Source organism: Macrotis lagotis, chromosome 2, assembly GCF_037893015.1.
Source record: "Macrotis lagotis isolate mMagLag1 chromosome 2, bilby.v1.9.chrom.fasta, whole genome shotgun sequence".
Lineage (NCBI taxonomy): Eukaryota > Metazoa > Chordata > Mammalia > Peramelemorphia > Peramelidae > Macrotis > Macrotis lagotis.
In genome coordinates, this window is record NC_133659.1 from 323,031,262 (window position 1) to 323,053,911 (window position 22,650).

Below are 22,650 nucleotides of genomic sequence, written 5' to 3' on the forward strand. Positions count from 1 at the left end.
CAGGATTCTCAGTATACCAGCAAATAAGCTAACCATAAAATTAACAGTACCAAAAAAAAAAAAAGGAACTAAAGAAATTATCCCAATAACTCACATAAATTTAACACTAAGGATTCCCAGGGAATTTCTCCCAACAACCTAGGGAGATAGGGAACTCAAAGACTATGTTATAAATAAGGAAGAAAATCTCTAAAGAGATTAAGTGTCTTGCCTGGGTCATCGAGCTAGAAGACATGCAAGAGCTAAGATTAGACAAATAACCAAGCCCTGCACTCTCTCATTATACCACACTTCCTTGGTAAACACCAATGTATGGCTACACGAGATGCTTTCATCAAGGCTCTTTACTAGCAGCCTCTTTTCTTAGAAGACCCCACTATCAGGCTGCAAGAATAACTGAGTTGATCAGTATGAGCAGCCCTTTCATTGTCACAGGTGGGAAGTCCTCTAGGTCCTGGGCATAGCCCTGGATAGCCCAGAGGCCCACCTGGAGAGAGTTCTTCTCAGTGGCTTGGGTTACTCCTCCAACCTGGAAGACCCTGACCCAACATGTGCTTCACTGTCATCCATTCAAAACTCAGGGTCTCTTCCAGGCCGTGGTGGGACCCAAGAGTGATCCTCATCCTAAGGCTGATGTGGCTGGCTGATATTCAAGGGAGTTCTGATTCCATGATGGGGGCACTCCCTGCTTTCCTGGCTGTACCTACCCACATGTGTGCTGCTCTCATCCACACTGGTTATACAGCCACCACAGGAGGTTTGCCTCCTTCTGGGTCTTCCTGCATTTCAAGAACATCAATGAAACACATGGATACCGCTCTGAGCAGAGGTGAAAGATACATTGCAGGAGCCACGCTGTGGCCTGCATCGTTCCCAAGAAGACAGGAACCAGATATAATAAAACTGGGAAATATTTAACAAACTCAAACACATGGGAAGAGGTAATTTTCTAAGTCAACCTAAGCCAATCTCACAGAGACCCTTCAGGACAGTTGAGTGGCTTCTATTTGTAGTGGAGATTGAAACCTGGGTGTGGTGACCAGAGTGCCGGACTTGAATCATGGAGACATGAGTTCAAATCTCATCTAAGACACTGACACTAGCATGTGGCAGGCTCTCCACATCGGTTTCCTCATCAGATAAGAGCACCTACCTTCTAGGCTTGCCAAGAGGAATAAAGGAGACAGAGGGCTCTACCAACCCAACATTCTTAGTTTTGTTATACAACATGATTTGTGCATCCCCACATCCAACCACACACTTGCTTACAGAGATTCTTTTTGTTGCCTCTCAAGCAGATGGCATTATTGGAAATAGTCTGAATTGAGAGGCATGAACCAGTGGGGTAGCAGAAAACAGGAGAGTGAGGCTCCCCCACAACTGTTACAACAATGATTGAGGAAGAACATCAGCCTAAGGACTGATTAGAAGTCAAAGTAGAAATTCCTGGATTGAGAAATCAAAGGAGAAAATAGAGTTTCTCATCTTTCCAGTCCAGGATCATAAGCTCAACCCATGCATGGGTATGTATCTCAGGATCCCAGAGTTGGTGTCCAGAGTTCCAGGCCTGGCCGACCATGAAGAGATGCTCAGAACTCAGGCCCAGGCCGGAGGCTTGAAGTCTTCCAGAAAATAGAAACATTCAGCCTGAGCAGGGGGTTTCACATCTTGAATTGTCCCCTACTTAGGACAACAGTCCAGGTTATTTGTTTTAAGGGAATTTAAAATGAAATTATAAATTAAGTGAGAATATCAGAGGAAATAATTAGAAAAGAAATGAGGGCTATGGAAGAAAAATTTATAAAGAGAATTAACAATTCAACACAAGAGATTCAAAACCAAAAACCAAAAACCAAAAACCAAAAAACCAGTCTTTGAAAATTGGAATAGACCAAGTGGAATTATTAAAACAATTTAAAAACTACTGCACTACCTGAGAGTTGTGTTGGGAAAAAAAAGAATATGGATATCATATTGCAAGAAAACTGCCTAGTAGTCTTAGGAACAGAGAGCAAGTCAAGGCAAGAGTCAAGGCAAGAGGGCAAGCATTTATAAAGCAACTACTATGCTAGGCATTCTGCAGAGTCAAGTACTAAAAAGGAAAAACAGAGAAAATTCACTGGTCTGCACCTGAAACATCAAAGTTAAAATGCTACAGGTAGCCAGAAAGAAACCAGGTACCAAGTACCAAGGAATCACATTCAGAATTCACTCAAGATATTGCAGCAATAAAGGATGGAAAAAACATAGGATCTGAATTCTATAAGGAGAGAAGAGGGATGGATTTTAGATGAAACTGAGAACTTCTAAACATTCATAATGAAATGATTAAACCAAATAGAAACTTTGAAATACAAACAAGGAAGCAAAAACTATATAAAATAGTAAGTAAAAGTAAGCAACCAGAAAAGACAAATTTATAAGGACAAAGTATTTGCCTTATGATGGGAAGAATAGGGGTTGAAAAGGAGAGAAAATCCCTTATGAGTCAAAAGGCATCAAAGAAAGAGCTATTTTTTAATCACAATCAATCAATAAAGATTGAAGGGGGGCGGCTAGGTGGCACAGTGAATAGAGCAACGGCCTTGGAGTCAGGAGTACCTGGGTTCAAATCCGACCTCAGACACTTAACAATTACCTAACTATGTGGCCTTGGGCAAGCCACTTAACCCCATTAACTTGAAAAACCTAAAAAAAAGGGGGTAGAGCTAAGATGGCAGAGAAAAGGCAGGGATGTGCCTAAACTCCCCCCAAAAAATCCCCACACACAATTTTAAATGATGCCTCAAACTCTGAGGCAGCAGAACCCACAAATGAATAGGGTGAAACATTTTTCAGTCCAAGTCAACTCAGTAGGTCAGCAGGAAAGGTCTATTGACCTAAAGTGAGGGGGCAGCACAGTCCAAAGCAGGTCATACCCCATAAATCAGCAGTCAGCATCAGAGGGAACTGAATCAGTGTCTGGACCTTTTACCTACAGGTGGTAAGGGGTCAAAAATCTGATTAAAAGGAGACTACAGAGGTCTCTTTCTGGCCCTGGGGGCAGGACTCTGTTGCAGGCTCATACCTGGATCTGCATCACAATCTGGGTCTCAGTCACAAGATGAGGAGGAGCACTAGCACCCCAGAGCATGGAGTTGTGGGGGAGCTGGGACCCTAGTCACAGTCACAGAGTGGAAAAAAGTGCTTGTGGTTACTCATATCAGAGCTCGGACCACAGCAAAGAGAGTAGTAAACATACCTCTCTAGATCATACTACCTTGGAAGAACCCAAAAATGTCCCCAGAATTACCTTTGAAAATAGCTGCATAAAAATCCTGAATCTTGGGACCGTGCTCCCTCCACTCCAGAAGCAGGGCCACTTTTTAGCACAGAGTTAAAAGTCAAGAAATAGACTGGGAAAATGAGTAAACAGTAGGAGAAGATCCTGTCTATGCAAAGTTACTAAGGTTTCAGGGAAAATCAAATCACTTACCGAAAAGAAGACAACAAAGTCAAAATTGCTATATTCAAAGCCTCAAATCAAAATATGAATTGATCTCAGCCATGGAGAGCCATGAAAGAGCTCAAAAAGGGGATTTAAAAAAATTAAATAAAAGAGGTAGATACAAAATTGGGAAGAGAAATGAAAGTGATATAAGAAAGTCATGAAAAAAAGAGTCAACAGTTTGGTAAAAGAGGCATCAAAAAATACTGAAGAAAAGAACACCTTAAAAGCAGATTATGGCTTGACAAACTTCAAGAGTCTAATTTGGTCTCTTTCCTTCAAGATGCTCCCATACACCCCTTCACAGCTGAAACAGTATTCTGAACTGTTGCTTGCTCTCTCAGTTCCTGAAGCTTGTTGTATAGAATAGCTCTGCATCTCACTCTCAAAGCTTTTTACAATGGACTTCTAACCTGCTTTCCAGTCAAATGACAAATTACTGGGCCCTCCCAGGACTCACTTTAGGAGCAGCCAAACTGGCCTTGCTGTTTCTCAACTGGAAATAAATCCATCTCTTCCCTCCACCCTATGCAGAGGCTGTTCCCCCAGGTAGGGAATGCACTCCTCCCCAACTCCACTTCCCCAACTTCTTTCAAAGTTCAGCTGAAAGGACACCTCTGCCCTTCCCTGATTCCTTTCAGAGTAGTTAGTGCCTTCCTTCTCTTGCAACATCTCAAAAAAAATTTACATTTACTGGCAGGACCCATGTTGTGTCTCCCAAGAAAAGTACACTTTGCAAGGGCAGTGATTATTTCACTTTTGACTGTGCCTCCAGTGCCTCCACTGCACCTAACACATAAGCAAGAACTCAATGAATGTTTATGGATTGAATGGTTTGACTGATCCACACTATCTGCCAATTTTCAGCTCCACTATACCCTTTAGCTGCCCTATGCCTCCATGTCCCTATGCCCCTCACTTCTCCCATTCCATTGTGGCCCTGCTCTAGACTAGTCTTATAGGTAATCAATTCAACTGGCTATTCTATTTCCCTTACCCTATTTATCCTGAGTGGAATATTCCCAATAAAACCATTCCAAGGCTAATATTCCTAGTGAAGTCTTCTCAGGGTTAACAAATGTTAAAGAAAGAACAAACTTATTCTTAAACTATTTCTAGAAGAAAGGTCCTTGTATACCAAACAGGTAGCTTACTTTCCCAACTTATGATAAGACTACTTTTACTGACTAGAAGGATAGTAGACTTATACCAGGAGAAAACCTTACATTCCAAAGAAGCTCATACACCTCTTGTTTGATAAGACCATTTTTTACTGATTAGGAGGATAGTAGACCTTTCTTAGAAGACCTTTCATACTCAGACATTATTTCATTTAGATAGACATAGAAGGTCATCAAAAGTCTTTTTGATGTTCTCAACAATTGGATGGTGAGGCAATCTTTTATGAAAACCTTTTGTTCTTTTCTTTGTTGCTGGGATAGATTTTAATGAGTAGAATATAAACACTGAAAACAACCAATGAATTGTCAGAGAGAGAGGATGGGGAGGAGGAGGGGATTGTGTGAGGCCACATAATCTTGCCGGACTGTCAATTCGGGGCAGCTCCTTGATCTTCACTACCTTTATGAGACTTGGAGTGTGCCCTTCTCTTGAGAAAGTAAATAAACTTTTTTTCTTTTTGCTCAGGGAGTCTCAATATTTTTAAAGTGGATTTTTCCCCCACACAGTCCCATCATTATTCACACAAACAGCCAAACTTTGACCCCCATCATCCACCCGCCCCACAATCAGCTATCAAGTTCTGTCCATTCCACTTTCCCATTATCTGCCCCTTTCTTTCCAATCCCTCTCTCATCATCCTAGTTCAAATATGTCATCATACCAACTGCTCTCCCTGCTCTTGGTTGCTTTGACTTTCCAGGTCATCCTTGATACAGTTACCCAAACAAAGACTTAGGCTAAAGGAACCTTGTTACTCCACAGTTCTTAAACTTTCCTTGAAATAATTAAATGTTAACTTTAAAGAGTGGCATTTAAGGGTTGCTACAATCTGGAAAAAATAAAGTTGTTTGTTTACTTATGTGTTCACTTAGCCCTGGAATCTTTTAAGTGAATGACTCAAGGAAAAGGAGAAGGCAAATATTTCTAATACTAAAATGATATGGCCTCATGGTTTTTTATTTAAAGATATGTCTTTCTCCTGAGAATTTACATTCATGAATGGAAGATAACTATAAGAACATTACTTTTAGGTCCCTTCCAACTCAAATTCTATGATTCAAAGCAGAATTTCTGTTTTAGTGGATTTTTAAAAATCAATGGCCTTGAGAAATCTGTAGCCAAGAACAAATTGTGGGAAGCATGAAGATACATGTTGTCATTGCCAAAGAAATGCTTCAAAGTTTTTGTAAAATCTGAACCATTTTTTCTTCTCACCACAGCAAGCGTCCTTGAAACTGTGCAAAATTCCTGGAATCCTTGTTGTAATTCAAATACACTTTGCCAGGAAAACCTCTGGACATTTTCCATCAAAGCTTTCTCAATTAATTTAAGTGAAATACCCTATCAGGAAATTCAATGCTTAGAACATTTGTTTGAATCTTTTTCAGGATTGTCATTCAGGCCATGAGGAGGTCCAGACGACGACTTACAGTCAGCTGTCAAATTTTTGAAGGCTAAAAATGGACATTTCAAAAATGAGAACAAATAGAACTCCAATCACACATGAAACAGAAATTAATTACTTATCACAAGAGCACAGGTGTTTACAAAGTAGTTTCTCACCTTGCAAGAGGGAGGCGATGAAGGCCGTGGCCACACTGCTGGCACAAAGTAGGATGGAATGATCGAGGCGGTATCTCCCTTCTGGAATCCAGCCCAGAATGATCGCTGCCACCGCGGCGAGAAAGCCAACCACTGTTGCCTGAACCTGAGCAGGGGAAACAAGACTCCATTCAAACAGGATTCTCTTTTGGGGCCCTGCACTAGTAAGTCATAAACTTCTTATGCAGAAAATGAAGAAAAATTATTGCACACAGGTCTCCTGCTACAAAATCTTTTAAAGCAACTGTCAAATCTTAGTTTAATATTCTTTGACATGGTTAAAATCCCCCAATCCAAAATTATGGATTAAGAGAGTTTGGCCTTGGGATGGCTAGGTGGCGCAGTGGATAGAGCACTAGCCCTGGAGTCAGGAGGACCTGAGTTCAAATCTGGCCTCAGACACTTAATAATTACCTAGCTGGTGTGGCCATGGGCAAGCCCTTAAGGGCTTGCTGCTTGCCTTGCAAAAACCTAAAAAAAACAAAGAGTTTGGCCTTGAAGCCAGAAGTTCCAGATTCAAGTCCTGCCTCTGACATACACCAGCTGTGTGACAATGGGCAAATCTTAACTCTCTGCGTGTCAATTTACTCCTCTGTAAAACAGCTTGAACAAGACTTGTGTTATCTTGCTCAGGACTGTTTTAAAAATAAAATATCATAACAGATATATAGAAGTTTGTAACCACAGGGCAGCTAGGTGGCACAGTGGATTGAACTCCTGGAGTCCTGGAGTCAGGAGGCCCTGAGTTCAAATCCAGACTCAGACACTTAATAATTACTTATTGTGTGACTTTAGGCAAGTCACTTAACCCACTGCCTTGCAAAAACCAAAAAAAAAGTTGGTAATCACAAAAAATTATGGAAATTTTCAATGGAAATATCTCAATTCTTGACCAGGAACTTTGAGAAATCTATGATCAGAAAGGTAGATAAGACAGTCTTGTGGGAAGAATTAGACAAAAGATATGGAGAGCTCACATACTGTCTTGTAACCTACAAAATTGGCAAAAGTCTAAAGGAAAGCTCAAGGATGCTGGTGGATCCTCAATGAAGGACATAGAGAACATGGACAAAAATACCACAGAATGATAATTATGGAAGGGCTGTGATTTATATCCCAGGAGAATGGAGAATGGCACTCAGATGAGATTGAGAAGCCACTGTTCACTCCTCTGTCTCCTCAAGTCCTTTGTCACCTTCCAGGCTTCCCTCAGAAGTTAGCTCCTGGGGGAAGTCATTTCTTGATCCTTCCACTAGTGCTCTCTCTCCTCCTCACACATCTGTATAAATGTTAGGACCTCAGTTCTAGGTTAGGAATGGCTCTGTATTTTGTCTTTTTATCCCCAGGACCTACCACATTGTCCTGAACTTTGGGGTGAGGGAGGTTAGGGAAAAGGGAGTCTCTAGATCTGTTATTTCAACTATGTAGGGAAACCCCCCAATCCTAATCTCAACCATCGCTCCTCTGCAAGGTACAGACTTAGAGAGTTGCCTGATACACTGAGATATCAAGTCATTTGTCAGGGTCACACAGCCAACATGAATCAGATGCAGGACACCAATGTTGGTCATCTCCATCATTCATTATACCATGTTGTCTCTTGCCTTGCATATGACAAGTACTTAATAAAAGCTTACTGAATTTAAGGATATGTTACAACTATATATATACTGATTCTCTCACGTTGTAATATTTTATTAAACATAAAACAAAAAATTTCAGAGCAAAACTTTAGTAATCACATGATCAAACAGCTCAGTTCTTAGCTAAAGAAACTGATGTCCAGGATGATTAGATAATTTGGTCTGCCCATCAAGCTCCCAATTTCCCCTTCAGTGTTCTCAGAAGCAACAGCACAAATGATACAAGAGCAAACAAACCCCAAATGGTACCATCTGACTGAAAAGCATTGGATGACATCATTTTTGTGGAAAACTGAACCTAAGTTCACACTGGCTAGGGATTATAGAGAAATCTAAATGTTCTAAGTCCCTGAAGTGGCTGAACTGGGAACAAAGTTTAATTCTGAGTAACATGCACCTGGGTAATCATAGGATGAACTGTACGCTCGCAGGTGACTGGGGAGAGGGCCAAGAAGGACCCACCAGGGGGTGGCTAGGTGGTGAAGTGGATAGAGCACCAGCCCTGGAGTCAGGAGTACCTGAGTTCAAATCCAGCCTCAGACACCTAATAATTCCCTAGCTGTGTGGCCTTGGGCAAGCCACTTAATCCCATTGCCTTGCAAATATCTTTAAAAAAAAAAGGACACACCATCAATTCAAGCAATTCAAATGGTTAACATGAGTTTTCAGTTGAGATTAGAAATGGAAACAAGATACCTAACATCATATTTTCACATGGTGATCATCAAGCCAATTTCATTCTACATTTAGGATTTCACTGTTAATAGAAACTTCCCATGAGCAAGCTTCTCCCACCAATGCAGTTCTGTAAACTCTAGTCTTGGAATCTGGGGCATGAACTGATCAAGACTTGTCAAAGGTCACACAGCCAGTAGGCATCAGAAGAGGGACATGAATCCAAGTCTTTCTGGAGGATAGCACTAAACCAAAGTGCTTTTCTCACTCTCCACTTATAGATATAGACACTAATGTGTGTGCAAGTAGACATATCTAGAAAGATAGATAGATGGTCATAAATATTATATACAGAGACAGAGATCCATGCCTATTGTCTATATATCTACATGGATAGTATCTGTATAAATATAAATGCATAAAAAGAACCCAAGGAATATTCCTAGCACAAAAATACATTACTCAGGATAAGAAGGGTGAATAAGACTATAATCCAAAGCAGTGAAGAAAATAACTACACTTCTCACCAAGAAGATGACAGAGCCACTGAAGGAATCCATCTAACCAGTGAGAGGGACCTAAATAGGTTATACGTTCAGAAGTCATGAGGGGCCATTTAATGTATTTTATCAACATATTAAATTGTATTTCACTTTACTAAAATAATTAATGAAAAAGTTGACTTTATTTGTATTAGTAATCTCAGGTCTTACAATGGCAGCTCTTATTGAAATACTATAAACAAATGACCCACTTACCTGTTTTAGAGCCAAGTTGCCTATAATTAGGTTCCACTTTTCAATTGGGGAATCCATCTTTCCAATATTTACCTGTTAAAAATTATATATTCATGCATAATTCTGTAGTTTATACATAGCTCTGAAAAATATGAGTGTATTGTGTGTTTACAATTCCATATGAAGGCTTAAAATCTAAAACAATTTTATAGGGAAAAGTTAACTGTGCAAACACTACATAAGGTTAGAAAATATTACTATATTAAAAGCTATATAAAATGCAGTTTATCCAAAAATATGCTATAACACAATTTAGCTCTAAAAACACCATGTCCTGATCCTTACCAGCTCCTTCATCTCTTCACTACTGACTTCCTGCCCACCTTTATGATGACTTCCTTTAGGAAGTCTTTACCCAGGGACTTCAGAGAGCAACTCCTTTGGTAAGTACTGTCATTTCTTTTTCATTTTCACTTCTCCTCATCTTAGATTGGGAGGCACAGGAGAGTCACTTTTCTTCTATCTAACCTTCAAATCTAGTATTCATAAGCTATGGATCCTGCTTCTCAAATGAGTGGATAATAATAAATAATAGCACATTCTCTCACTAATCCAATAAAGATACATCATCTATATATTATCTTGATTTAATAGCTTCAGACTAGTTCAACAAGCAAGAATTTAGGTAGTTCCTAGGTCACTTCACTCTGTTTGCCTCAGTTCCCCATCTGTAAAATAAGCTAAAGGAAGGAAATAGCAAACCACTCCAGCATCTCTGCCAACAAAACCCCATGTGGAGTCACAGAGAGTCAGACATGGCTGAAACCGTGACAATAATAACCCCCAGATGTCAGACATCATCAAAGTGCAAGGAATACAAAACCTTAGACAGGTCCTGTTCTGAAGACCCATGGAAAACCTCAGCTCCAGGTGGGCAGGGGCTGGGTCTCACATAAATGGTGGACCTCCTCTATACGCCAGCCTCTGTTGAACAGACTAGATGCAAATAAATACTTCTCATTGTTCATCATTGTTGTGAAAGAGAAGGAGAAGTTTGATGACACTAAGGTTTGAAACATGGATCAGTGGTAATGCTAGACAAAGCTAGAGAAGGCCCTGAGAGAAGTGAGCCAGCTAAGGACAGGTTAAGTTTGTGGTGACATAGAGGCAGATGTAGCCAACAAAAAGACATGAGAAGGATAATTCTAAGGTTATAAAATCTGCCCCATGACAATGCTGAAACTGTGAAAAAAATGCCTCATGGGGGCAGCTAGGTGGCACAACAGATAGAGCAGTGGTCCTGGAGTCAGGAGGACCTGAGTTCAAATTGGACCTCAGACACTTAAAAATTACTTAGCTGTGTGACTTTGGGTAAAAAACAAAAAGAAAAGAAAAGAAAAGTAATGCCTCATTTTACAATATTTTTCCTTCTTTTAATGGTCTTGACAAATACTAAGAAACATTAACATCTCCATATACAAAGGATAGGAAAGAAGGTTTATAAATTAACACATGAATCTCTATCTTTTTAGAGCATATTAACTAGCATCAGAAAACAATGCCCCATTTGCACACTCTTCAGAACTTGCTTCTACTCTCTTCTTTATCTTTTTTTTTCACCACTTCATGACCTACCTCTCTTCTCTCATAATTCTCCCTATTGGGAAAAATAAATAAATAAAAGTCTTCTCTTAAAACAAATAAAAATAGTCAACTAAAATCAATCTATACAGTGATGATATAGTGAAATGTCTACATCTTGGAATGTGGTCAATAAGGTAATCTGCTTCATTTGACTACTGAAGGGTTATGAAGGGTTTTCTTTTGGTAGTTGATGTGGTTTGGGGGAGGGGGGATAAAAGAAGGAAAAACAAATGTGCTCTAATTGAAAATATAATAAAATTAATGTATGTCTCATTCATACCTCTAGTCCACTGCCTCTCTGCAAACAGATGGGAAGCATGACATGTTCTGGAATCATGATTGTTCATTGCATTTATCAGATCTGAAGTCTCTCTAATAAGTTTTTCTTTGCAATACTATGGTTATTATATAAAATATTCTCTTGGTTCTGCTAATTTAACTATGCATCATTCATATTAATCTTCTAATTTCTCTGACACTATTCCTTTCATCACTTCTATTGCACAGTAACATTGCATTCACATATCACATTTCATTTAGTCATTCGTCAAATGACTTGGCTTTCATTTCTTTGCAACAATGAAAGCACTTGCATATGTGTATGTATTTGTGTATGTGGATTGGTTTTTTTTTTTACTTCTAGCTTTTTCTTTTTGATTTCTCTAGGATATGTGCTTAGAAATAGTATCATTCAGTCAAAGGGTAGGAGCAATTAAGTTACTCTGGGGATGTGAAAACTGCCACTTAGATCTTATTCTAGCTAGCTATTAATAGATAGCTAAAATAATTTTTAAGATTGTCTACTTTAGGGTAAGACTTACTCCAAATGTTTTTGTCATATTGTCTGAGTTTGCCTTTAACTGACTAGTGTGAAGTCCAAATTAAGTCTTTCTTTTAACAATGTTGATAACCACAAAGAGATGGATGCCATCCTCGGGTGAGCCTACCACTCAACACTGCAGCTGGCACGCAGACTTTTATCTAATCAAAACTCAGAGTACACTCTTTTCTCCATGTCTGTTAGTTTAACCATGAAGTGGTTAGAGGATTAAATTCCCTAAACTCAGGAAGAATAAGGAGGAATAGGTCCTCAAGAAAAAATTTTTATTCTTTGTCATTTGTGCAGGAAGAAAAGAAGCACTTGCAGAAGGGGAGGGGTGAGTAATGGTCTTACTCTGCACCAGAAGGCTGCCAAAAGGCAAAGGGATATTCATATCCACATGAGATTGGGAAGGAGCAGACTCTGTTGCTGACTGAATTAGGCAAGCTAATAAAGCTTGGAGCATGAAAAACTACTAGTTTATGCCCATAACCTGAAGAGTAAAGCTCAGTTTGGATAACTGGAAACAAATTTTGCCGATAAATACAAAATTACAGATTATTGCCATCTGTGCATGTGAAAAACTAGACTTGAAACACCAGAGCCAAGGAGACAGAGGGAGACAGAGAGAGAGAGAGAGAGAGAGAGAGAGAGAGAGAGAGAGAGAGAGAGAGAGAGAGAGAGAGAGAGAGAGAGAGAGAGGTGATGGGTTTCTGCTTCTATGGTTCTTTAGAATGTACAAGTCTTTTCTCAGAGAACTTTAAAGGGGAATAACATTTCACCCATAAAAAAAAAAATTCTATGAGACAGCACAGAAAGGGAGCTTAGAAGGGTAGAGTCTCAAAGCAGCTCTCCTAGCAGTCAATATTAATAAACAGAGACACTCATTGACTTTTGGTTAGACTTTCAATGGGAGGTAAGGAGGACAAAAAATTGAGATTCTTTTGTTCCGCCTTCACAACCCTGGCTAGGTTGGAGACTGCAGAGACACAACTAGGTAAATAAGTTCTTAGGTTTGCCATATCCTTGCTAGTAATTATATATTCTTGAACAAGACTGATATATTCATGATCAAGATGAGAGGCAGATATTATATATGTGTGTCTGTGTACACACATCTAGTCAAAAAGGAATGAAACAGGGGCAGCTAGGTGGCGCAGTGCATAGAGCACCGGCCCTGGAGTCAGTAGTAACTGAGTTCAAATCCGGCCTCAGACACTTAATAATGACCTAGCTGTGTGGCCTTGGGCAAGCCACTTAGCCCTATTGCCTTGAAAAATCTAAAAAAAAAAAAAAAAAAGGAATGAAACAAAGTTTTAAAAAAAGTTTTAAATTTTAATGGGATTGAAAGCAATTAAGATTAGATTCTTTTCTCTTAGAGCTAGGATATATATATGTATATATATACATATATATATATCATACAAAAACATGCATGTACCTACATGATCGGCTTCCAAGTATTTTGAGTGGGATATACAGGCCTTGAGGATATTTTAATAATAAGTTCTCAAAATTGGATTAAGGTTTGTTACATGCAAAATTGCATTTGTAATTGTAAAGATTTTAAACAATGTCCTTTCCCCTCTATTTTGAAGCCCCTTTCTGATAAAATTAAGGGACAAGAGGGGTCATTTTTCCAAGTCAGCCCTCTTCCTTTGGCCAATATCAGATTCAGGGTTTGAACAAAGATAAAAAGAGTAAAATTGAAATTCTCTGAAGTTCAGGTGAATGATAGATCCCTAATTTATTGTTCTTAGAGTTCTGTTGTAAATAGGATTAAATGAATAAAGTTTGAGTTAGTTCTTACCATATGAACTAGGAACTGGAAAAGCAAATTTGGGAGATTATACTAAATTGTATTGAGTATTGTTACTGGGAGATTTTAACAGAATTACCTAGTAATCTTCGCAAGTAATTTAGAACCAGAGAAACAGATCTTCTAGGAGGATTCCTTCAGAGAGACCGTAACAATGAGGCCTAATTAGGAATGTCCAAGAGAAGATGTTTCCAGGGACCAGACAACTACATGATACTTCTGGGACTGAAAATGAAATGTGCTAATGAAGTGAAATTGGGGATAGGTTACCAGGTTATAAAGAGATCTGATCAATTTAATATTGCTAATAATTATTATTTTTAAAAGTATATACTTCAATGACAACAGGTTGTTAGTGCTGTTCAGTCATTTTTCAGTTATATCTGACCCTTCATGAACTCATTTGGGCAAAGATACTAGAGCAAGCTGACATTTCTCTCTTCAGTTCATTTAACAGATGAGGAAACTGAGGTAAATAGGATTTAATGACTTATTCAAAGTCATAGTATTTGAGGCTGGATTTGAACTCAGGAAGATGGATTCCAGGACCAGCACATTTATCCAATGAAACACCTAGCTGCCCCAGGATGACTGTAACAGATTATAACACATGATAACTGTACTGGAGGACTAAGAATGAAACACCTTTCCTTCCTCTCTGTCAGAAGGGTCTAGGACTATGGATTTCAAAAGCAGCATACTCTATCAAACGTGGTTTTGGTATTGGTTGGGTTTGTTTAAATGCGTTCCTTTGTTACAAGGTAGAGTTAAATGAGGAAAGGTGCTTGAGTAGGAATGACTGACATATAAAAATGGAAAGGCATCAATAAAACTTTTTAAAGCTTTTAAGTGCATCTTTGGTAACTTGCTATGGTTTTGGTTCCTTAGCTTCTTGGTGGGGGGTGTTTGGGGTGTGTGTGGGGGGGTTTTGTGTGTGTGTGTGTGTGTGTGTGTGTGTGTGTGTGTTTAAAGGTAGGAATTAAATTAATTTGACTTTACCATTTATTTTTATTATGTTTTTTTCCAAAAGGTGATGGAAATTGGAGAAAGATGATGAGAAATTTAAAAGGAAAGACTAATTTTATATTAAACTTCAGGCAAGAGAGAACAACACTAGCTTTTTAAAAACTCCTAATAGTCATTTCATTTTATAAGCTTTGAGATGCTAAAGGAATCACCTAAGGAAATATCCTGATTAAAAATTTATATTGAATTTCACATGCCGAAAGATATGTGATTTCTATTTAAATATTAAAAAGAATAATCAGGTCTTCTGGCTAAGATTGCAGCATGAAATGGTTGTCAAAGAGCCCAAATCTTGAACATAATCTCAAGCAATTATCTTTAAAAAAAAACCCAAAAAACTTGGGACAGCTTGGTGGTATGTGGATTGAGCACCATCCCTGGAGTCAGAAGGACCTGAGTTCAAATTAGACCTCAGACACTTGCCACTTACTAGTTGTTTGGCCCTGAGTTTAGCCTGGGAGACTGGGGGGGGGGGGGGGGAGACATCAAATGGAATTAATCACAGTGATATCCACAGAGAAGTTTCTCACTTTTATCTCACTGAGGGCTGCCCAATAAACAGAAAGAAGCTTGTAAGCCTAGAAAAGGAGTCCCATCAGAGAAGCCAGCCTGAACTAAATCAAATAATCCATAAATTTAATCCAGAGACTAGAGCCTTTCCAGCAGGCCCTGGAAGCCTGAAGCATCCCTCTGGACCATAGGGTGCTCCTATGACAAAACCCAAGGGGCTCAGAAACCATAGGCACCCCACACACACAGCCTCAGATCACCCCAGTGATGCAGAAGTTCACCTCACTTTGACTTGAACCTTCCCTGGAGGGCTCTGAAGACTGAAGCACTCTTAAAAAAAAAAGACTGAAGCACTCTTACCCTGGAGGATGAAGGAAGGTCAACAAAGAGAGGTTCAGGTAAGTAGAAGGCAGGCAACAATCAATCAGTACTGATTAAGAGCCTGGCTAAGAGTTAGAATAGAAATGAAGCTGAGCTCTTAGCAAATCAAGAAAAGGCCAAGAGTACAAAGGTTAGGAAGCTGGCCTGGCTCAAAATATCCCCAACCAGGAAAGGGGTCTGGAAATCTAAGTGTTCAGAAAAGGGCATCCAATACTATGGAGACACAGCTTGGATCCAAGGATACCCAAGGGACAAACCCAGAAGAGAGTTATTCCCTAAGGCCTTCATGACCAGAGCTTCAGAGGAAGAGTTGGCTTTACCACAAGGACTCTCAAAGTGCTGGAAGAAATTAATCAGGAAATAAAAAATGAAATTAGCAGTGAAAGAAGAGGTTTAGCAGAAATAATTGGAATGAAAATGAATAAATCAGAACAGTAGCTAGAAAACCTTCTCCAAGTAAAAACTTGAAAACTAACATTGACTACAAGAGATAAGAAATATTAAAACAAAATCAAAAGGTAAAGAAAATATTATAAAATATATGGTATCTACATCAGAAATAACTGAGCAAGAGAACAGGTCAGACAGAGAAAAATCTCAGAACTGCACTCTTTAAAAACCATGACCAAAAAAAGCATACTATCCCAAAATAGAATAAAACAAAAACTGTCCAGCTCTATTAGAACCAAAGGGCAGAGTAAAAATCAGAATCCACCAATGATCTTTTGAAAGAAACTCCAAATGAAAACTCCCAGGAAGGTCTCAGCCAAAGAAGAAAAATCTTGTTCACAGACCTAATCAACCTGCCTGAAAAAGCTCCGTGCAGCCCTGCTTCTACTTCGTCCCCTCACACTAAACCCTCCATCCCTTTGTACGTCAGCTTCTGGCATCATCACCTAACTGAAATTGCTCTCCCCAGAACTGTCACCAGATCAGATGACCCATCCACTGCCTCTGACATTGCTGACCACCACTCCTTCTCGAGACTCTCCAGGAATTACATTCTCCTGATTCTTTTCCATTTCCTTCACTAGCTCATCTCTGGGTAATCTTCAAAGTCCTTCCTGATGCCCTCTTTTTTTGACCAAGGAGGCTAGGGCTGGGTTGTAGGGTTTTCAAAGCCAGACAGAAGAGCTTACTTTTTTATCCTAGAGGCAACTGGAAGTCAGAACAGAGGAACAAGATCAATGATTAAGGAAAATTCAATGTTGTGAGAAACATTGGGGCATGGAGATCAATGAAAAGGCTATTGCATAATGTAGATGAGTGATGATGAGCTCCTAAACTAAGGTGGTGGGGGCAGCTAGGTGGTGCAGTGAATAGAGCACTGACCCTGGAGTCAGGAGGACCTGAGTTCAAATCCAGCCTCAGATACTTAATTAGCTAGCTGTGTGACCTTGGGCAAGTCACTTAACCTTACTGTCTTGCCAAAAAAAAAAAAGCTAAGGTGGCAGCTGTGTGCAAATGGAGGAAGAGAGCTGCATGCAAGGGATATTGCAAAGATAGAAATGGCAAATTTGAAATGAGGGAGACTGAGGAACCCAGAACAATGACAAGATTAAGCACCTTGGAGATTAGGAGGATGGGAGTGCCTTAGACAGAAATAGGGAAGTCTAGAAAAGGGAATAATTTGAGGGGGGAGGGAAGATGAATTTAGCTGTCTACATTTAATTTGAGACGTCTCTGGAATATTGTTGAATTTGTTATATAATTTTTATAAATGAAGAGTTAATAAGTTTGTGGTTTCATATATAATCCTCTTTGATCTGTGTAAATAAAATGTTCATATTTGTAGGGGGGGTTAAGTCTGGAATAACAATAAAAATTACTCTGAAACATCAATTTTGCTACTGCCCAGGTTAGATTGCTTTCCATGTATACACTCTCCTCCTTAGGCTACTGAGGATGCAAAGGGATGAAAAAGTAGAATTTTTCATTCTGCATTTCCAGTTCCTTTGATTAGCTTTTTCCTTTCCTTTCCCCCCAACTTGATTACTCTTCAGTTACTAGACAAGTTATAAAAATCTGAATGAAATGAAAAAAGGTCAAGCAGCTTGACCATGCTAAAAAACTTCAGTATGGTCTTTGTACCAAGCTTCTATGTTTCCACAAACTTACAGGAATCGAAAGTCTGGCAGATATGGCTAAAAAAGTCTGCTGAGTACTCAGATTATTCATGATTTCATCATGGTGCATATTTATTCCACTATGCCTTAGGGATGAGTTTCTGTAGTTGAAAAGATCCCTGATCTGATAGGCAGCCCTTTGTTAATGAGGCTTCCAGAATGAAGTCAGGTTAGAGATCTTAAACAACTGATATATTTCAGGCAATCATGGGGCCCACACTTAAAACCTTTCCATCTGCTAGAGTTTATACTCTCCTAATAATAATGATATTTGTCCTTCATTTTCTTTTTTTTTTTTTTTTGGAAGACAATGGGGTTAAGTGCCTTGCCCAAGGTCACACAGCTAGTGTCTGAGATTGCATTTGAACTCAGGTCCTCCTGACTCCAGGGCTGAGGCTCTATCCACCTCACCCCCTAGCTTCCCTGTCCTTCATTTTCAAAGAAGACCATGACATCAGGCAGGTGATGCCATGATAAACGACTGAATTGGATTGGGGGGGGGGGGGCTGTGCTAAATCCCTAGTCTTACTTTCTCCTTCAGAGACATCTGGGTCCAGTGGCCAGACATGAATCAGGACTGGAGATGGCCCTGGATGCGAGACAGTCAGGGTTAAGTATCATCTAGTATTTTTAAGATCACATAGCTGGTAAGTGTCAAGTGTCTGAGGCTGGATTCAAACTCCCATCCTCTTGACCCCAAGGTCTCTTCTCTATCTACTGTGCCACCTAGCAAAGTGTTGAAAAACCCTCCTTCCCTTTGAAGCATCAGAGCAGGACTTCAATCATGAGACTGGATGACATAACAACAAAAGTACATTTGGACAAAAGGTTTGCAAACTGTTAAAAAAAAAATTAAGACATTCCCCCCTAAGCTCTAAGGCACTAGCTCAAATGATCCATTTAGAGTAGGTGCTCTTTTACTGGAGTCATGCTCTTGGGACCTCTTTGGAATTGGATAAGCATCTTCAGTCCACCATCTGATGATCTCAACACAGCTGGACAGTGCTCAAGAATGTTGTTTTTAGAAATATTTGTTCTGAGGTATATCAGGTTTCCTAGCAAAGTGAAAGGGTTGCCTCAGTGTTTGTGTATTTAATTGTATTTCTCAGAGCAAAGATCACTTGCAAGCCATACAGCATTGAAGCCCTGTCCTCCCCAACATCTTGCTCCATTTTTAGCTGTTTATTTGCTGAAACTGCCACTTGTGTTTCCTCATCATCTATTATTCATATTCTATTTGCTCCCGCTAGGAACATTTCTCCTCCTGAATTTTAAGTTCATTTTTAAACTTTCCTCCAATGTCTAATTCTTTTTACTAATGTGTTCCATGAGAATTTTACTGCCCCTATTTCAGCAGGTAATAATTAAAAGTAAACAGCTTTTCATTTCTCAGTTAATAGTTAGATGCTTAACAGAGAGATAGCTTAGATGCTAATATTTCAGATGAAGGGGATAAGGGATAAAGTGATATACTGTCATAACTTCTAATGAAAAGGCAGTTTATTTCTTTTGACATGTGTTCATTTAAAATTGCATTCTTGTTTTTTGGGGTTTTTTGGTTTTGGGGGGGGTTTTTTAGGTTTTTGCAAGGCAAATGGGGTTAAGTGGCTTGCCCAAGGCCACACGGCTAGGTAATTATTAAGTGTCTGAGACCACATTTGAACTCAGGTACTCCTGACTCCAGGGCCAGTGCTTTATCCACTGTGCCACCTAGCCACCCTAAAATTGTATTCTTAACTAAGACACACTGACTCACAATTCCCATGACAAAAGGTAAAGACCCCAAGATCACCCCCTAAAAATACTAAATTTATCGCTCAGAAAAAACCTGAAAATCTTAAGCATTGAAAGGAACCTCAAAGATCATCATCTTCTCCAATCCCAAGCACTAAAAAGACTCTAGAATCCTTCTGCATTTTGGACATGATCATGGAAGTGATGCTAGAGTGGGGGGGCATGCGGGAAGAAGAGAAGAGAGAGGAGTGGAAAGTACTTCAGAGGCCATCGAGGCAAACCTCCTCCTACAGAGGTGGGAAGGACAATGCGGAGTGAATTTTAAGTGGCTGAATTTTTTAAAGATGGGGGGGGGAGGATGAGCATATTCATCTATTTTTTTTAACAACTACTTATTAAGAACCTCCGTGAAACAGAAAACTCATATATTTGTTAGCAACTATAGGAAGCCACAAATGTTTCCTAGAAAGTTATAATAATTCTGTAGGGACAAAATAAAACACTCAAGAGGAAGGAGAGAATACTAAAAGGAAAAAAGCACCTAAAGCTGACAAATAGGAAAGAGAGGAGAAGGGGAAAAGAAAAAACTATAGAGAAATAATGTTTGTCCTTCATTTTTTTTTAGGTTTTTGCAAGGCAAATGGGGTTAAGTGGCTTGCCCAAGACCACACAGCTAGGTAATTATTAAGTGTGAGACCGGATTTGAACCCAGGTACTCCTGACTCCAAGGCCGGTGCTTTATCCAGTACACCACCTAGCTGCCCCTGTCCTTCATTTTCAAAGAAGATCATGGCATCAGGGAGGTGATGCCATGACAAGCACAATTTGAGGATTTGAGTTGGGGTGGGGGGTTGTGCTAAGTGCCCAAGCTCACTTTCTCCTCTGAAGCCATCTGGATCCAGAGGCCAGATATGAATCAGGATGACTAGAGATGGCCCTGAATGCAAAGCAGTCAGGGTTGAGTGACTTGCCCAAGGTCATACAGCTCATAAGAGTCGAGTCTGAGGCTGGATTCAGACTCCAGTCCTCCTGAATCCAAGACCAGTGTTCTATCCACTGAGCCATCTAGATAGTGCAGTAGATAGAGCACTGGCCCTGGAGTCAGGAGGACCAGAGCTCAAATCTGGCCTCAGACAGACACTTAGGTAATGACTATGGAAGAAAGGGAAGAGAGGAAAAGAGAGAAATGAACAAATAAGAAAATCAGGTGGTTTCTAGATTCTTAAGGAATCAAATATGTAGATATGTGTGCATATATGAATATGGGTATGTAGCTTTGTGTGACAGAGAGAGAGAGAGGATTCAGGATATATGGCAGACCTTGTAACAAGTCATATAAACCAAGAAACATAGTGGGTATCCCTGAGATCATCTTGTCCAGTCTGAGTATGAAAGAGGAATCTCCTCTATAACCATTGTTCAGGAGTGATCACCAGCCTTCCTTGAAGATTTCTAGTGAGGGAAGCTCCCCAAGGAAGTCTCCATCATCTCGATGTGCCGGGCCTAATTCCATCCTCTAAAGATGAATGGAAGAGCCTCTAAAGATGAATGGAAGAGCCAAACTCAACTCAACTCCATAGTTCACTCCTGCTGAAATCCCTACCACATGTAAGCATTGGGCTTTACTTCTGTGAGAAATTTCTGGAGAGAATCACTCAGAATGGCATCTGAGGAGGGTCTGAGAGCCTGGGCAAATAGACTGCAGTGAGAGACCCAACCTGGAGTTGGAGAAACAGCCAAGTCTATCTTGTTCCATTTAGATCAGGACACCAATAGGAACAAAGTCAGAGAGAGAGAGAGAGAGAGAGAGAGAGAGAGAGAGAGAGAGAGAGAGAGAGAGAGAGAGTCCCAGAGCACCCAGTCAGGGAGGGTCCCAAGGGGCTCTTCCTGGTTTCAAGATCAACTGACCATCCCACTCTGCAGAGTGGGGCGGGCATTTCAAATTTAAACATGTCCGATTTGAAATGATGCCTGAACATACTATGTGGTGTCCAGAAGCAAGATTTAGACTATTCGGACTGGTTAACATATGTATGTGTGTATTGGGGGAAGCTCTGAGCATGGAGTCAGGAGGATCTGAGTTCAAGTCTGTCTCAGACTCTTAATAGTTATGTGACCTTGGGCAAGTCATTTAACCTGTTGCCTCAGTTTTCTCATTTGTAAAATAGAGATAAGAACAATATCTACTACTTTCCAGTGTTGTTTGGCCCTCTCCCTCTCTCTCTCTCTCTCTCTCTCTCTCTCTCTCTCTCTCTCTCTCTCTCTTTCTCTCTCTCTCTCTCTCTCTCTCTCTCTCTCTCTCACACACACACACACACACACACACACATATTTGAGGGTCATCTACATAGGGGTAGGTAGGTGGCACAGTGAATAAAGCACTGACCCTGGAATCAAGAGGACCTAAGTTCAAATTTGGCCTCAAGACACTTAATAATTATCTAACTGTGTGACATTGGGCAAGTCATTTAGACCCATTGCCTTGCATACCCCTCCCCCCACAAAAAGAAGAAAGAGTCATTTACATTGATATAACAAATGCATTTATGGAAAACAAAATAGAGAAATTAGAGAAGGGGACTCAGGAAAGATGTCAGAGGATACTCGTCCTTGGAGAATAAGACATGATGATGTACCTCAAAAGAGAAAAAGAAGGAACAATTAGAAAATTGGAAGCAGAAACACAGAAGTCAATGGAGAAGAAAAGACCTAAAGTAGTGGTTTTGTGGATCATGGTCTCCCCACCTTTGGCAGTCAGTCTGGGAAAGCCCTTGGAACCCTTCTTAGAACATTTTTAAATGCATAAAATAAAAATATAGATGATTGCAAATGAAACTTTGCAATTTATTTCAATTTTCTCTTCTATTACAGTACAATTATCAAGTTCTTTAAAAATAGATTCTGAAGGGGCAGCTGGGTAGTGTAGTGGATAGAGCACTAGCCCTGGAGTCAGGAGTACCCGAGTTCAAATCCAGCCTCAGACACTTAATAATGACCTAGCTGTGTGGCCTTGGGCAAGCCACTTAACCCCATTGCCTTGAAAAAAAATGGGTTCTAGGACCCAGGTCCCCTGGTCTAGGGCAAGTATGACAGATCCCCAGGTTTGATGACAGATGTGATGTTTTAGCCTGATCCTTTCTTTTTTCCTTTCTGGTTTTTTTGCAAGGCAATAGGGCTAAGAGACTTCAGCTAGGTCATTATTAAGTGTCTGAGGTCAAATTTTAACTCAGGTCCTCCTAACTCCAGGAACAGTGCTCTATCCAC

General features: G+C 39.9%; 1 protein-coding gene and 1 long non-coding RNA gene across 4 annotated transcripts in view; one reads left to right on the plus strand and one right to left on the minus strand.

Moving 5' to 3' along the window:
• SLC41A2 (solute carrier family 41 member 2) overlaps positions 1-22,650 on the minus strand; it is a 123,857-nt gene that overhangs the window by 63,541 nt on the left and 37,666 nt on the right. For all 3 annotated transcript variants that reach the window (XM_074226751.1, XM_074226752.1, XM_074226753.1), the window contains exons 4-5: positions 9,348-9,419; positions 6,233-6,377 (exon numbers count right to left, since the gene is read on the minus strand). In XM_074226751.1, coding sequence (XP_074082852.1) covers positions 6,233-6,377; positions 9,348-9,419 — 217 coding nt within the window. The remainder of the gene's footprint in view (positions 1-6,232; positions 6,378-9,347; positions 9,420-22,650) is intronic.
• Positions 3,134-12,403, plus strand: LOC141515300 (uncharacterized). Its single transcript, XR_012476294.1, has 4 exons — positions 3,134-4,036; positions 6,058-6,435; positions 9,675-9,769; positions 12,097-12,403. It is a non-coding gene; the product is annotated as an uncharacterized LOC141515300 (long non-coding RNA).